Here is a 16612-nt window from a genome sequence, read left to right as displayed (position 1 = left end):
GAAGACATTGGAAAGCCCGAGACACGTAAACGTGGTGGAAAGCAACAACAACAACAGCAACAACAATAAAACAAAACAAGGAAAAGAAATCGCACTCACTAAATAATAATAATAATAACGTAACAGAAGAAGAAGTGAGGTTACGTTGAAAGTGTTTTTTACTCGAAAATAGTTCAACACAAGAAGTGAAACCATTTGTTGCCACTTGATGCACGAATCGTCGATGCCCAGTGGACGTAAAGCGAAATCCAAATCAAAGTCGGACTCCGAAATACAATCGGAATCCTCTTTCACTTCGATAGACAGCAGCAGGAGGAGGATCGTTATCGGATCAGTAACATCAACGAGTAATCAGCGAAAGCAGCAAAGTTGAAGGAAAAAGCAAATTTAATGAACGGGAACGAAAGGCAAAACAATTGCAAAATAGCCGCTAAAGTCAACAAATTGGCGCTGCCAGCCGCACAATCAGCCATAGACACAACATAGGCAAAACGTCTGAGCTGAACAGAGAACAACACACTTCGCAGAAACCAACCAACCAACCAATAACACGAAAGTGAGCGAGATAGCAAAGATTTCCCCCCCTAAGTCCAACTCTCAACTCGAACTTCTTCCCGACAGTCGCAAGCAAAAAATAAATAAAAACAGTCCGGCAATAAAAAACAGCACCTGAGACACACATCAACATTCTCTCTCTCTTTCAAGGCGAATCAATAATATTACCAAAAAACCAAACAAATTCAAAACTATAAATAAAGCAAAAGAAGAAAGCGAGCAATTGAAAAAAAACAGCTGCAAAATGGCGACCGTCAATGTGAATCGCAGCGTTACGGACATCTTCTATCGCTACAAGATGCCGCGTCTGCAGGCCAAGGTTGAGGGCAAGGGCAATGGCATCAAGACCGTCCTGGTCAACATGGCCGAGGTGGCGCGTGCTATCGGCCGCCCGGCCACCTATCCGACCAAGTACTTTGGTTGCGAATTGGGTGCTCAGACGCAGTTCGATCATAAGGTAAGCAAAGAAGCACCAAAGAGTTGCAAAATCTAGCAAAAATTGTACTATCGACAGTTTAGCAATAGAACTTACTAGCGATAGTATAGCCAATGAACAAACTATCGATAGTTTCAATCTTTCGACAAAATGTGGCATAAATCGTACTGTTGATAGTTTAGCCAAAGAACATACTATCGATAGTTTCAATCTGTTGACTTTACTCAACTTAACTTTTCTCTCCTCTCCGCACACAGAATGAACGCTTCATTGTGAATGGCTCGCATGATGTGAACAAGCTGCAGGATCTGCTCGATGGCTTCATACGCAAATTTGTGCTGTGCCCCGAATGCGATAATCCGGAAACCAACTTGACTGTCTCGGCCAAGAATCAAACCATTTCGCAATCGTGCAAGGCCTGCGGTTTCCATGGCCTGCTCAAGGTTAATCATAAGGTGAACACGTACATTGTGAAGAATCCACCATCGTTGAATCCGGCTGCCCAGGGCTCCTCTCTCACCGAGGGCAAACGTTCAAAGAAGCAAAAGCAAAAGAATGAGAACTCCGATGGCTCAATGTCCAACAATTCGATGGCCAACAATTCGGGTGGTGAATCCGATGGCGGCAATGGCACCAATCATGCCAGCCAAACCGAGGCAGAGATTAGCGCTGCTATACCCGAGAAGAGTATTGCCGAGGACGATGATGATGGCGGGTGGAGTGTCGATGTGTCCAAGGTGCGTTACAAGTTCTTGAGAGTTTTTAATGTAACATTGATATGTTTAACATTTGAGTAACTTAACAGCTGTTAAATGCGAGTTCTGACAATGTTAACAGCATGAGGTTAAACTTGTGTGTAACAATCTTCACGTTAACAGCATGAGGTTAAACTTTTGTAACATTCGCCATGTTAACAGCATTATAAACTTGTGTTTGCAATTCGCGATGTAACTATTTGGAGAAGGAGCTGTAGAAAAAACAATTGAGCCACTGATATTATTAACATTTGAGTAACTTAACATCTGTTAACTGCGCGTTCTGACAATGTTAAACTTTTGTTGTAACATCCGCCATGTTAACAGCATGATGTTAAACTTTTGTTTAGCATTCGCCAAGTAACTTCCTAGAGAAAGAGTTGTACAAAAAGTTTTGTTAAACAATCGCCATATGAACAGCATGATGTTTAATGATCGAAATATTAAATGAATAATGTTACATTTCTGTTTAAAATTCCCCAAATGTTACTACGTGGAGAAAGAGTTGTAAAAGAACAACTTGAGCAGCAAAATATATTTAAAATGTTAGAAGAGCTTTCACTCATCACAATCATTTGCACATTTTGCAGGAAGCGATTCGAGCACGTTTACAGGATCTGACCGATGGCGCCAAGGGCATGACGATTTCCGATGATTACGACAAGACGGAAAAGGAGCGCATCGACATCTTCTACGAGCTGGTGAAGAACAAGCGCGACAAGAAGCAGCTGGACGATGTGCCCACGCACAAGGATCTGTTCATCGAGGCCGAGCGCCTGGACATTGTGAACAAGGCGCCCCTTGTGCTCGCCGAGCTGCTCTTCACCGAGAACATCATCAACGATGTGCGCAAGAATCGCATTCTCCTGTTGCGCTTCACCCACAACAATCCGAAGGGACAACGCTATCTGATTGGCGGCATTGAGCAGACCGTCGAGCTGCATGCGGCCACATTGATGAGCAAGGTGGCTGGCATCTTTAAGGTGTTCTACGATCTCGATATACTCGAGGAGAAGGTCATACTGGAGTGGGCGCAAAAGGTGAGCAAGCGTCATGTGTCGAAGAAGATCGCAACGGAGATCCATGAGAAGGTGCAACCGTTTGTGCAGTGGCTTAAGGATGCCGAAGAGGAGGATTCGTCGTCGGATGATGACGATGATGCGGGCAATGATTCGGATGTGGAGATCGAGTACGATGATCGGGCACGTGTCGAGTCATTGAAGGTGGTTGCCGCTGTCAGTGCTGTGGCTGCGGCCAATAAGAAGAATGCTCTCGATGATGAGGATGGCGATGAGATCGATATTGATGAGATTTAAGATCAGCAGTTGCAATTCATCAGTCTATGGATCAGGGGTAGGGGACAGTAGCATCCAAAACGACCGAAGAGGAGAGAAGAGAAGCGAGTGTAATTTTGTGTCTTTGTGTGTCGTCTTTTACCCCGGCGATCAATCCATCCCTTTCACCCGACAACAACAGCAACTGGATGGCGCTCCGTAACTTTGATGAATCGCTCGGCACGATGTTTCGATTGTAATTTCATTGCATTCTTCTTTACTACTACACTATATTGCATCCAATTTGTAACAACAGTGACACACACTCACACATCAATTTGAAATTAAATGCACATATTCCTATATGGCGCTGAGTTAAAACTTCAACTTCAACAACTATAAAACACAACATCAATGTTTTTTAATCAAATCTTCGGCTTTCAATTGTAGTGTATTTCTTTTTAGTCGATATATATATTTTTTTCGTATCTCTCACCCTCCAATCCAAGAAACACACAATTTTTTTTCTTTTTTTTACATGTTTTAAATGTTTAATTAATTTTAAGTGCAGTACTTAAGCGAAAATGCAGAGATAATGATCAATTAATTTTTCCACCATTTCAATTCGATTCTATCAAATATGTCAAATATTAAATATATTCACAAACAATAAATTGCAATTAACAAAAATACCAACAGCAGCAGCAAAAGAAAAGATATTCAGAATTCAGCTAAAAACAATTTTTACATACATTTATTAAATATATACTACACATAAACAAATATAATGAACATTAATAACTTTAACCAAAATATGCCTAAATACAACAATTATATATACGACTCTAGCTGCATTTTTAACTAAAATCACAGCAAAAACAACAAACAAATATGGCGTGGGAGAAACTTTTCCCCCTAAACTCCATTGATAATCAATTTTCTTATTCTAAGTTATTATTTAATGATAAACAAACAATCCCTACTTTTTTTGTGCAAATCCAAAATGCTATTTTCATGAAATCTAATAAATAGAGACTTATAAAATGTAAACAAACAACAGTTGTTATTAGAAATCTCGAAAGAGGAATTATTTCTAAAAGGTTTGGAGAGAACCGGCTGTCCCTAAGAGGGTCTGAGCATACGAATAGTGGAGATCTGTTACTGTATGGGTATAAATTGGGTTCATCTCAGAAAATCCAGCAACAAATTAAGTGACATTGCGATTCAAGGTATTTCAGCCGGAGTCAGAATAACGAACATACACAGAGGAGTTGCTTCTGTTTTTCCTTAACTCCGGTCTTGTGACATTTCCTACACTGATCACTAATGCATAACTTCACCGCATGAGCAGCCTACACACTATGATCACTAAAAATTCCGAGCATTAGCCTGCAGTCTTTCCTTGAAAGCTCTATGACGTACTTGGTTAAGTTGATATTTATTGAAGCACACATCAGCTTTTCCGCTTTACATGAGTTGATAAAGCACCAGCTCACGTCTAACCGAAGCTTTGAGCGTACCTCAATTACTCTACTAAGATGGGGTAGGACTCGATATCAGCAACATCCAATATCCCTGAGATATGGATCCAAAATGTTCCTACATATATCCCTGAGATATGGTTATCCGAACATTATGCATGTTGTTGATATCGAGTCCTAGCCCATCTTAGCAGAGTAGTTGTTATTAAGTCTTACCTCCTCTTTCGCAAGGGTATTTTTATCATCTCATTGCCATCGATGCTCTTCTGGAATCCAATAGTTACGCCTGAACACAGAGAAATTCAACGACTCTATTGCTCTTCTGCCCTCGAGGACAACCTTGAACTAGTCCACATCAGAGTGCAATTGTATCCGATAAAGTTGACAAAAATTTCAAATCATAAAAATATATTGCCTACAATATTATTTTACATATATTTGTTTTAATAGTGATTTGTTGTTTCTTATATACTACATATAGAGCCCCCATGATAACTTTAACAAACTTCCCGTACATAAAAAGTTATTGATTACAATTGTACTCTACGTATATATTTGTTTTAATAGTAATTCATTTTTAAAACACGATGATTTTGTCGTTTCTTATGAAAAGTCTACTGAATATAGATGCCATTTCTTGTGTTGGTAATCGTCGTTATCTTGAATCTTGAGTGAAGTGTGTTCTACAACGTTATCTTGGTACAAGAAATTTCGATCTAACTACGGAACGTTTACAAACAGCGTTAAAATGCAAAACAAAATTTAAAATGCCACAAAGCAGTGGACGAACGAGGAGGAGGATCATTCAACAGTTGTCTGACTCGTTGGGTGGCAATATCCTTGCATCTCCTGTCACATTAGCGGGTTGCACTGGCGTTGTCGCTAGGTTGATGGGTAAATTGAGAGCCTTCAGCAGACAACCGAAGTCAATGACACGTCCTTTGTACTGGAAGGGCAACTTGGGGCACAGCTCGAAGGCGTAATTGATGGGCGGCATATCGCAGCCCTTGAAGCACGAGACATCGATAAAGTTCATCAGATCACAGACCTCAATGTCATCGCAATCGTTGCGATTCAGCACCGACAAAATGTTATCGATCAGCTCCAACGTGAATGGCATACGAAAACCTCGCAGTGTCGATCGCACCTGTGACTCGGGCATAAATGGTTTATTCGTGGGATTAATGTGATGGAAATGCTCCATCAGCTCCTCTCGACCGTTCCACAGCGCACGCTTGATCTCCAGATGAGCGGCAGCTCGAACTTTGTCGCGTGAACAAGCATTCGGTGGCGCCTGTTCACCGGAGAAGTGCCGGCAAATGGTGATAATCTCGTGATCACTGATCGTCGTACCCATGAGTGCGACCAGAGCACCCTTGAGACTCTCGAAGGATATGAAGATGGCACGCTGTTCCAACTTCTGGTCGAGATCAGTGCATTCGGGCACACAGCTGGACACAAAGTCCGACATCCGTGTCTCGAGCACCTTGCGCACTTTCTCCAGTATCAGATCGATGTTGGTGTGTGCAAACTGATCGGGATGATGTTCCATGTACATGAGCGTAAACTCATCGGCTGATACCAGATGAAAGATGAAATCCTTGATGGACATGGTGCCGCCAATATAGAAATTACATGGCCGATAATACAACGGTTGCTTGCACGAGAATTTCTCCTGGCCGGGTATTAAAACGCGAGTGCGCTTCATGAACTCACCGCCAAGGAAACCCGAATTGCGGACCGCCACCTCCTGCACCTGCATGGTATCATCGCTAAGGAAATAGCTGATGACAAAGATGCGTTCGCAATTCTCGCGTATGGTGGACAACATTTTGGCCCCAAAACGCAGCACATAACGATCGAATTTAATGAATTTCCTAAAGTCCGTTTTGGGACGTTTTATCACAATCGACATGCAATTGCCGGCGGAATCCTCGTAGCTGCCCCAGCCATTGTACGGCGGTAGCATGCGACCCGATTTGTCGTACGGCGCACAAACGTCCGATCTCGTTGGCTGTGGCAGTGGCGTAAACTGCTCGATGCCGTAGTGATCGCGATAGTATTGCCGCGTAAATGGATCCATGTCCGTGATGACCACAGCACGCCCGTAGATATTGAGTACGCTGCCTATTTGCAGATCCCGCTGACTGTAGTACAGTATCTCCTTGTTGCCCAAATTGAGGGGATCGACACAGTAGCGCACATTGCGCGACGATCCCAGCACATTCAACAACGTCACCGGCGTCTGTTGACCCGGCAGAAACATGCCATCGAATTCCTAGCAAACGTGAAGGTGAAGGTAAGTCACTCTGTTATCAGAGAAGGGAATGATTTGTGGCCCACTCACCCGCTGCAAACGTCCACGCTTGAGGAACGTGCTAGGCCCATCCCGACCAGAGTTACGTATGTGGGCCTCCTTCACCTCGATGGTATCATCGGCGAGGTAGTAGCAGATCTCCAGTTTGCGCACATCACCCATGTCGGTGCGATCATCCCAATAGGCCTGGAATTTCAATATCTGACGGTCGTACTTCAGGAACTGCGCAAACGGATGACGTTTCTCGGGTGGTGCACTGGACCTTGCCTGTCCCCGCTTGCGTACAGCTTCCGCAGGGTCACTAAAGACGAAGCAACGCAGGATTAAACATAGGGATAAAGATAAGAAGCAAGAGAGCTGCAGTTTAACAGTAATTAACATTACAGGTTATGAAAGGTATAACATATACAGGTTATAAAGACCAAAAAGCTGTTAGATCAAAAGCATTGATGCTGATCAGTAGTTGGAATGGGAGAAAGGTCTGAAAGCTGTTAGATCAAAAGCTTTGATGCTGATCATTCATAAAGTTCAAGGGGCATAACTACACTTACACGGCCGGTGACACTGGATCGGACACCACAATGCCGTGCTTGTTGAGGAATCTGCGCGTGAATTGATCACAATCGTAGATGTGATAGTTGCGATCAAATATCTGCACCGTCTTGTCCACATTCAGATCGACAATGGAGATAAATTCATTGTCACATGGCGGGGGCTTTGGCACCCGCTGACGATGCAGCACACAACCCTGTACAATACCCGAATTCTCCACCTTGGGTTCGTGTATATCGAGCGTGCCATCCTCCAGATAGTAATAGATGTTCACGTTGCGCACCATATAGGGGGCATGGAAGTTCTCCTGCAGCGTTTGCTTGAAGTACGCCTTAAAGCTGAGCACCTTCTTGTCGTAGGCCAGCCACGGCGGCAGCCGTGGACCCGTCCGTGGCGGATATAGTGCCTGGGCTTGGGCCGGCGGACAGCTAATATCGACAACAACACCAGCTGGATCCACGGGCGTCGACTGTAGCCGATCGCTCAGCATGGGTATGCCTCGGAAATTGAGTAACGATTGCGATTTCGGATAGTACACTTTATTAACCTGCATATTACAATTAGATTGGTGACTTTTCCTCCCAATGCAAATTTCGTGGTTTTACTTACATCGCGAAAGAGTGTGCCCGGCAAAAGGGGCATGCCTGGTATGCGCAACATCTTGAATAATTTAATTTATTTTATGTATATAAGCTGAATTATGCTTTTTTACAATTGTGTATTATATTTTCAAAGTGACTACTAGTTCGTGCGACTTAACATACTAAGTCTGTGCTTAGAATTATTCCACATTTTGCTAAGCCTACTCTGTCGATGATTCAAAATGTCAACATTTGCGCGCCTACATGTTTATCGATTGTGTTGTTATCGCTATTGTGCCTAACAGTTGAGCAGCCAACAGCGTCGCTGTTAAGAGCTAACATGCTGTTGTGCCAGCTGTTCGAGTAGTGTTATCGCATTAAGCGCATGCTCTCTCTCTCTCTCTCACGCCTGCTGCTCTCGCGGTCATCTCGCGTGTTGTTGGCAAGTGTTTTTGTTTTTGCATCTGGCCAGCTTGAAGGGAAAGTGTAAAGCTTATTAACTAATACACAGTGCTCGCGCGATGACAATTGAGTTATTTAATTAAAATACATGAAACAGCAAGTGCACAAGTACACAATAATAGCAGTGTGTAATCGGTTTATTATTTAAATCACTTCATCAATTACATTGAAGCGCATACAACGTGGCGAGGCGAGAACGTTGAAAAGAGTATGCGAATTTCGGTGTTGCGTCATTGTTGGCTAGTTTTCTTGCTTTCCTTTACATTATTTTGATTCGCAAAACGGTAAAAACGTGCGTTGTGAACGGTCGAATTTGTGCTGCGCCTTTTGTTATTGTTGTTTAATTCAAAAAAGCTGAAATCAAACGAGATTCATTTCAATTTAAAAATATATAAATATTATACACCATATTAGTGGAAACTTTCGCGAATGCTATTTTTATAAACAATTGTGAAACAAAAGCATAACAAAAGAAAAAACAATGAATTAAAAGGAATTGGTGAAATTGTTTACAACAAAAACACATTCATAATAGTGTATTGTAAATATTTATACAAAAACAACAACCACCAAGTGCCTTTTAGGAAGCCAATGTCAAGTAAGTGGAATTGTTTATGCTCAAGAGACTTCACATGGCTACAAAACTGTGTTCCCCCCCCCTCCCCTGCTGCGTGCTCTCTTCACAGCTGAGCGTGAGCTGCAGGAGAGAAGGGGAAAGCTTGTTGATGATAGATGGTGTGAGCGGTGGGGAAGAGGGGGGAAGCACTTTTGACTCTTCCATCTTTCCATTGCGATGCTCTCATCATGTTTTTCTTTCGTAGTGTTTCTGTTATAAATCAATTAGTCTGGACATGCCCGTTAGCTAAATAATACTTATACACCACTTGAACATGACAATTGCTACACACATATATATGTATGTGTGTGTGTGTGTATTTGTTTGCCACTCCCACACATTCTGCAATTAAAACAAATGCCAACGGAAATTAATGCAGAACAAGTACTTTTCCAAAAGTTTTGCAAATTAATTAATTTTATTAGTTGGCCACCTGGAAACTTTAATATTACCAAACTATCGAAGATAAATGCAAACACAAAGCAAATTTAATTAAATCACTTTTAACTGTGAAAAATCCTGAAGTAGAAGATTTGGGTTGTCGCATTGACTAGTGTTAAACATGTAGTATAAGTGTTAGCTGCTTTGTATAAGATCCTTGGCTGGTAGTCTTATACCTTTCACATTCCCTGCTGTATAAGTTTCTAGTTCTATTGAATTTGATCGTAGCTTGGCAGACTTATAATTTTTTAATGCGTAGTAGCTTAGGCTCTTCACTTTAAGTCTTATAAGTTGCCGTATAAGTTCCTTATTCTATTGTATTTGATCGTAGCTTAGTCTTATATTTTTACGTTTCTTAGCAGCTTAGGCTCTTAGCTTTGAGTCTGATACTTTTCATATTCCCTGCTGTATAAGTTTCTAGTTCTATTGCATTTGATTTCAGCTGGCAGTCTTCTAATTTTTCAATGCGTGGTAGCTTAGGCGCTTTACTTTAAGTCTTATACGATTCACATTCCTTGCCGTAAAACTTTCTAATTTTATTGTATTTGGCAGTATCTGACAGTCTTATATTCTTAAATTTCTTGGCTTAGGCTCTTGGAGTCTTATACTTTTCACATTCCATATTGGATCTTAGCTAGCTGTCTTATACTTTTATGCTTATGCTCTTAGCTTGTCGCCTTATACGTTTCACATTCCTTGCTGTATAAGTGCCAGTCATTATTATTATTGTTTGTTTATTTGTAGCGCATATTTGCGAGTTAATTGTTTTTGTTGATTTTTGATATCGTTTTTATACGTTTGCTGTGTTTACTGTAATTGCAGCATACGAGTATTTGCTAGTCGGGCAGAGCCCTTTTGCCTCATTGTTATTCTTTTGTCTGCACATTCAAAGTCAACATAGTTTTCTCAGGTTCGCGTAATCTATAGAATGTTTTATTTAGATTATACGTATATGGTTTATTGGAGGCCCAGCCAGGTAACTCTATATACTCTTTGTGTCTGATAAATAACCGCTGCTGAGATATTTCCCACTAAATTGTGACCTTATAAACGCAAAACGCTTCACTGGCTTCGTTTTTATTTTCCATTTCATTTCTTTATAAAACCAAACAAAAAAGTCTTGCATCATTCAAGTGCTCATTATGATGAAATGTGTGTGTGTGTGTGTGTGTGTGTGTGTTCCACAAGTGGGGAACTCGTAATCTATTTTAGTAATTATATGGGACTATCTTTAGCCCTATCTCAGCCATCCATCTATCGCTAAAGAGCACCACGATTTGCGTCAGACTCAATCAAACAATTGTTTTAAACTTACTTTTGTTTTAACTTTCAACTGTATAGAAAAAAGAAAAAAGAAGGATGACACATCAATATGATATGAATCAAATCATCAATCTATAGCTAACCGATTGTAAATATACGTATATACAAGAACATTGAAACATTGATATTTCTGCACGCAAAATTCTTAACGTAGCCAAAAACTTGAAGTGGCCATAAATAGCCCCTACTAACAATATCCCACATTATTATGGTCGTCACAATAAACCTTATCGGTCCCAAGACCTACGTCTATGCCATTTAAAACGTGTCCGAACAACTTGACGACGACTCAGATGCCGTTTCATCGCCATCCGAGTCGCTCAGCTTCAGCAAATTTAAAGGGTATTCCACAAAAATCAAAGAGAACTGATCCTCTAGAAGATCTTTATTTGTGAGTTCGCCATACAGCTCATAAATAAGTGCAAAGTATAGTGGGGAGTTTTTGGGAATTCAAAGATCAGATGTTATTTAGGATATTAAGATTAGATATGGTTATGGAATGGGTTATGTCTTATAACTGATAAATAAGTGAGTGTAGTGAAAATATTTATGCAATTCAATTGAAATTCTTGAAGATTACTTCTTTTTTTTAAGTATAAGTTTAGTATATAAAAATAAATATAAGAATATTCTTGAAGATTATTTATTTTCTTTAAATGTAAGTTTAGTATATAAATAGATAACAGAAATAATGAAAATAATTATATAGTATAAACTCATTTTGATATATTTGTGGCTTAACAGAATTTGTAATATTCCGATTGTAATGAAATTTTGAAGATAACACGGCGAAAGATATTAAAAAATTAAGAGTACCCTAGTATTAGATTGTACAGTATTAACTAGTTTTAGTATATTTGTACTTTGTCAGTTAAGTTATAATCTGATTCTAATGAAATTTTGAGGATAACAAGATAAAAGACTTTTATTGAAGTGTGCTATAAAATGAAGAGTACCGAAGTATTAGACTATATAGTATTACTATAGATTATATAGTATATAGATTATATTGTATAGTAGATTATATAGTATTAACTAATTTTGGTATATTTGTGCTTTACCTTTCATAGTCCGATTGTAATAAAATTTTGGAATAACAAGATACAAAATGAAAAGTTCCCAAGCATAAGATTGTATATGTTTACGTTGATCTTTAAATCTTTAATCTTCCGATTGTAAGCAATTTTGAGGCAAGTCTTAAAACTTTTAAAAAATGAAGGAAATTTTGAGGATATCAAGACTAAAGACTTTTATTGAAGTGTGCTATGAAATGAAGAGTAACCAAGTATTAGATTGTATACTATTCGCTAAGTCTGGTATATTTGTTTTTCCCTTTAACAAATATTCCGATTGTAATGAAATTTAGAGGATAACAAAAAGAAAGTCTTTTAAGAATGAAGAGTACAGAAGTATTAGATTATATAGTATTAATTAATTTTGGTATACTTGAGCTTTATCTTTTTAATAATAATCCTATTGTAATGAAATTTTGAGGATATCAAGACGAAAGACTTTTACAAACGAAGAGTAATTAATTATTAGATTATATGGTATTAACTAATTTTGTCCAAGTATTAGACAAAAATGGGCTGTGCTTCTTTCTCCTTTCTCTTGTTACATACGTGTTGTCTGCTTCGTTATGCCCGCTTTGGGGTTAGTGCATCAATGAAAATGTCTGCCAATAATGGTAGACGAGAAAAGCACACGGCCCCGCAATGAAAAGGCAAGTAAATCCACTCCATCAGTCGGCACTCAACGATCTCTCAATCGCATCGAAAGGGGTTCACGATTGTATTGCGATTTGTTGTCTATTTGGTTGATTGTTTGTCGTCGTCGTCGTCGTCGTCGTGACGTTGTTCATCAGCCTCGTTTGCAGTGTAATCGAATTGCGATTTGGCTATTTAAAAGCTGGCCCACAATTAATTGCACCCGACAGTCCAGTTGCCAGTTTAGATCAGAGCGAAAGAGGTAGGAAGAGAGAGAGAGAGTATAAACGCTTTATCTGCAAGCTGAGATTGCACATGTAGCTGATAACTAGAGTACGAGACACAATATCAATTATTATCATGCATCATATATCGTGACTTTTACAGCTTTGCCTGGCATCATAAAATCATCATAGAGGCAGCCTAATCATCAGCCAACAGCGATGTCATCAACAGCCACCAACAGCAACAACACGGATCACAGCAAGCTGAGCGATGTGGGACTGATCGAGGTGCAACTCGATAGCTTGGACTCCACGCACAATTTCGCTGCCTCGAATGGCGGAACACCTCGGTCCAAAACCCAACCGGATCAAAAGAATGTCTTCAAATCGAAGGTGTTCATCATTGCAGTGAGTTTCTCCTCGGTCCTCATGATTGCCATGTGCATTGGCTTTCTCGTTCACTACGAATTCGCCGGCGATGTCAGCGACATGGAAACCGTTGCCTATTGGCACGTCAAACTCCCGGAACAGCAACAAGTGTGGTACGATCGGGGAATCGATGAACTAAGGCTCGCTTTAAATCGTGAACTCAATCGCCGACGGGCCAAGAATGTTGTCCTCTTTGTCGGCGATGGCATGGGACCCAACACAGTGACCGCAGCTCGCATCTATCGCTACAAGGAGGAAGGTTTGCTCAGCTGGGAGCGTTTCCCGCACATGGGACTCCTGAAGACGTATTGTGCCGACAAACAGGTCCCCGATAGCTTCTCCACAGCCACAGCGCTCTTTGGCGGCGTCAAGGTTAACTATGAAACAGGCGGCGTCGATGCAAATGTTCCGCTTGCCAATTGCACAGCCTCGCTCAACGAGAAGAATCACGTTCAGACGATACTCAACTGGGCCCAAGTCGATGGCATGCGCACAGGATTCGTGACCACAACTCGTGTCACGCACGCAACGCCAGCCGCTTTGTACGCTCACGTCGCCGATCGTCGCTGGGAGAGCGAGGCCACAATGCCAGCGGAGGCACTGCAACAGGGTTGCCTCGACATTGGCAGGCAGTTGGTGCAGCATGCAACAGGGCGACAGATCAATGTAAGTTGCGAATAAGTAAAAACAAAGCAAGTATTTAGAGAACTTCTTGACTTTACAGTCGAATGTTAAACCTCTTAGTCGTAAGTTAAATAACAGTGTTGTTACTTTTAATGCTGTTGAAAGCTTAAAGGGTTCTTAGATTTTAATTAACAGCACTTGTAACATTAACTTTACAGTCGCATGTTAAACCTTTTAGTCGCATGTTAATTAACAGTGCTGTTGAACTTTCGTCTTGCACCTTGCTAAATTGTTTCTTCAAATACTTCCACGACTATTGTCCGATTCTGAGTAAGTTTTTAGAAGACAGATATTCCCAAGTTGCAGAACTTGTAACATTTGACTTTACATCCGACTTTTGGTCGTATGGTCATTAACAGTGCTGTTAAAGTTAGCTTGTGCCTTGCTAAATTTTTTGTTTTCAAATATTTCTACGTCTATTGTCCGATTGTAATTAAATTTTAGAAAATGAAAAGCTAACATTCACAGATTATCGGAAATTGTAATTAACAGACCTTCTAACAATGACTTTACAGTCGTATGTTAATCCTTTTAGTGGCATGTTATTTAACAGTGCCGTTAAACTTAACTGGCTATACTTTAAATACTTCTAAATGCTAATACTTCTAATACTACTAAAGGCAAACATTCACGGATCTTCAAAAATTGCATTTAATTTAACTTATAACATTGACTTTACAGTCGTATGTTAAACTTTTTTGTCGCATGTTTGTTATCAGTTCTGCTAAACTTTCGTAGTGTTTCTTGTTATTGTCCGATTGTAATGCAATTTTATAAAACCGTTTGTATCATCATCATTTCTGTATGTGTACGCAAAAGCTAACATTCACAAATTGCTATTAACAGAACTTGTAACATTGAGTTAACATTCGTATGTTAAACCTTTAAGTCGCATGTCAATTGATAGTGCTGTTGAACTTAGCTTGCTAAATTGTTTATTTTCAAATACTTCTTTATTGTCCGATTGTAACTAAAATTTTAGGACATCATCATTGATGTGTACACAAGCTTAACATTCGCAGATCTTCGCAAATTTCAATAAACATTACTTGTAACATTGACTTTACAGCCGTATGTTAAAATTTTCAGTCGCATATTAATTAACAGTGCTGCTCAACTTAAATTCCATGTTTAAATACTTTCACGTCTATTGTTAGATTGTAACTAAATTTTTAAAAAATATTTGTGTCATCATCAATGATATGTACACAAAGCTTAACATTCGCAGATCTTCGTAAATTACAATTAACAGCACTTGTAACATTGACTTTACAGTCGTATGTTAAACCTTTTAATCGCATGTTAAATAACAGTGCTGTTTAACTTATCTGTTATCGTCACAATTTATAATCTCTCGACTGTTGACTCTGATCGAGAATCACTTCCCATCCAAATTTCAAAGCTTTAATGCGTACTTTATTAACAACTCCCTCCACTCACTCACTTGGCAGGTCATTATGGGCGGCGGTCGTCAGATGCTTGTCTCGAATGTCACCGACTCGGCCAGCGATCCGTTGGACACCTGGGCAGGTCACTCGACCGATGGCCGTAATCTCATCAAAGACTGGACAGACTACAAAACCGATCAAGGCGTCTCGCATGCTGTGGTGCAGAACAACGGCGAGCTGCGGCAATTGGATGCCCAGAATACGGACTATGTGCTGGGGATCTTTGCCAACGGTCATCTGAAGTACGATCATGAGCGAGATCAGAGCGATGCTGGGATGCCGTCGCTGAGCAACATGACGATCAGAGCATTGGAGGTGTTGGGCAACAGTGACAAGGGATATTTGCTGGTGGTGGAGGCGGGAATGATCGATCAGGCGCATCATCGTGGCAATGCACGCAAAGCACTGAGCGAGGTGATTGCCCTCAACGAAGCTGTTCAAGCGGTTCAAGCGTATCTCAAAAAGAAGTAAGTTTAACTAGATATTTATTGTAATTAAAATTATAATTGCTATGGATAACCACAAACAGAGATCAGCTAGATGAGACGCTGCTGATTGTGACCGCTGATCATGCGCACAGTTTGACCATTAACGGGCATCCGGATCGAGGTGCAGATATATTGGGCATGGCGGGCACATCGAAAACCGAGGGCACGCCGTATACGACGCTCACGTATGGCACCAGCTATGAGGGCTTCCAGGTGGATGCCGAGCGAATGCAGCGTAAGAATCCAGCACTTACCGATACCACAGATTGGGAGTACACGCAACAGGCGGCGATCAACACCAATGAGAATCTTCATGGCGGCTCTGATGTGACGATACATGCTCGAGGTAAACTCCATTGATTAATTGCTTTCAATTGAATATCGAATTAATCTATTTACATTCTGTTTGCAGGTGCCATGTCGTATCTGTTTCATGGCGTCCACGAGCAAAGTTATGTGGCCCATGTCATTTCCTATGCCCTGCGCATTGGACGCTTCCGTGATAGCACAATTGCCGAATCCCTGGCAGAGCTGATGCCGTTGTAGCTTTAAATCTCGCATAATGTTGCCTTGGATTTATATATATACCTTTTTCATCTTATTTACATATTGTGATAACTTAGTGTTTTTTTTTTTGGTTTTCTAGTAATAAGCGCAAAATAAATAGCCAATGAGCGATAGAGATATTTAAAAATAGCGCTCTTGTTGTTTGGCGTTGCCATCCAGTAGACCGGGGCGTTGCCAGACATTGATATTGTTGTGCAATTGAAGTTGCGAAAAAGATGGATGTCTGTATATATTGTTAATTTCGTAGCAATTGGTTTTTAGTTTTCTATCGTA

The 16612-nt window shown here is 40.5% G+C and overlaps 3 protein-coding genes across 4 annotated transcripts; 2 read left to right on the top strand and 1 right to left on the bottom strand.

The window, feature by feature from the left end:
* The first annotated feature begins 63 nt into the window (after positions 1-63).
* LOC133847402 (eukaryotic translation initiation factor 5) lies at positions 64-3710 on the top strand. The gene is made up of 3 exons (XM_062282412.1): positions 64-1012; positions 1249-1728; positions 2337-3710. Exons 1-3 carry the CDS (start codon positions 800-802, stop codon positions 3060-3062), a joined length of 1419 nt encoding a protein of 472 aa, XP_062138396.1. The 5' UTR covers positions 64-799; the 3' UTR covers positions 3063-3710.
* A 1321-nt stretch (positions 3711-5031) lies between these two features.
* Positions 5032-8138, bottom strand: LOC133847398 (EF-hand domain-containing family member C2). Its single transcript, XM_062282406.1, has 4 exons — positions 7980-8138; positions 7370-7917; positions 6849-7119; positions 5032-6779 (listed from the first exon to the last, which is right to left on the bottom strand). The coding sequence occupies exons 1-4, from the start codon at positions 8028-8030 to the stop codon at positions 5307-5309; spliced, it is 2343 nt and encodes a 780-aa protein (XP_062138390.1). The 5' UTR covers positions 8031-8138; the 3' UTR covers positions 5032-5306.
* Positions 8139-8443: 305 nt separating this feature from the next.
* On the top strand, positions 8444-16454 carry LOC133847401 (alkaline phosphatase). 2 transcript variants are annotated; one of them, XM_062282410.1, is made up of 5 exons: positions 8444-9011; positions 12887-13818; positions 15288-15751; positions 15814-16118; positions 16185-16453. In XM_062282410.1, the coding sequence occupies exons 2-5, from the start codon at positions 12943-12945 to the stop codon at positions 16316-16318; spliced, it is 1779 nt and encodes a 592-aa protein (XP_062138394.1). In that variant the 5' UTR covers positions 8444-9011; positions 12887-12942; the 3' UTR covers positions 16319-16453. The 2 variants fall into 2 exon arrangements, with proteins under 2 accessions (XP_062138394.1, XP_062138395.1); XM_062282411.1 differs by lacking the exon at positions 8444-9011 and adding an exon at positions 12664-12761 and having other exon boundaries at positions 16185-16454.
* Positions 16455-16612: the final 158 nt, after the last annotated feature.

Source organism: Drosophila sulfurigaster, chromosome X (assembly GCF_023558435.1).
Source record: "Drosophila sulfurigaster albostrigata strain 15112-1811.04 chromosome X, ASM2355843v2, whole genome shotgun sequence".
Lineage (NCBI taxonomy): Eukaryota > Metazoa > Arthropoda > Insecta > Diptera > Drosophilidae > Drosophila > Drosophila sulfurigaster.
The sequence above is the reverse complement of the archived record's forward strand: the minus strand, read 5'-3'. Positions and strand labels throughout refer to the sequence as shown.

Excerpts from the sequence above, each read along its gene's own strand:
- LOC133847398 (XM_062282406.1), bottom strand. The coding sequence starts at position 8,030 with ATGTTGCGCATACCAGGCATGCCCCTTTTGCCGGGCACACTCTTTCGC. Across the intron at positions 7,918-7,979 it reads CGGGCACACTCTTTCGCGAT|GTTAATAAAGTGTACTATCC; the intron begins GTAAGTAAAACC and ends TGTAATATGCAG. Across the intron at positions 6,780-6,848 it reads AGCGTGGACGTTTGCAGCGG|GAATTCGATGGCATGTTTCT; the intron begins GTGAGTGGGCCA and ends CACGTTTGCTAG.
- LOC133847401 (XM_062282411.1), top strand. The coding sequence starts at position 12,943 with ATGTCATCAACAGCCACCAACAGCAACAACACGGATCACAGCAAGCTG. Across the intron at positions 13,819-15,287 it reads CAACAGGGCGACAGATCAAT|GTCATTATGGGCGGCGGTCG; the intron begins GTAAGTTGCGAA and ends CTCACTTGGCAG. Across the intron at positions 16,119-16,184 it reads TGTGACGATACATGCTCGAG|GTGCCATGTCGTATCTGTTT; the intron begins GTAAACTCCATT and ends TTCTGTTTGCAG.
- LOC133847402 (XM_062282412.1), top strand. The coding sequence starts at position 800 with ATGGCGACCGTCAATGTGAATCGCAGCGTTACGGACATCTTCTATCGC. Across the intron at positions 1,013-1,248 it reads AGACGCAGTTCGATCATAAG|AATGAACGCTTCATTGTGAA; the intron begins GTAAGCAAAGAA and ends CTCCGCACACAG. Across the intron at positions 1,729-2,336 it reads GGAGTGTCGATGTGTCCAAG|GAAGCGATTCGAGCACGTTT; the intron begins GTGCGTTACAAG and ends CACATTTTGCAG.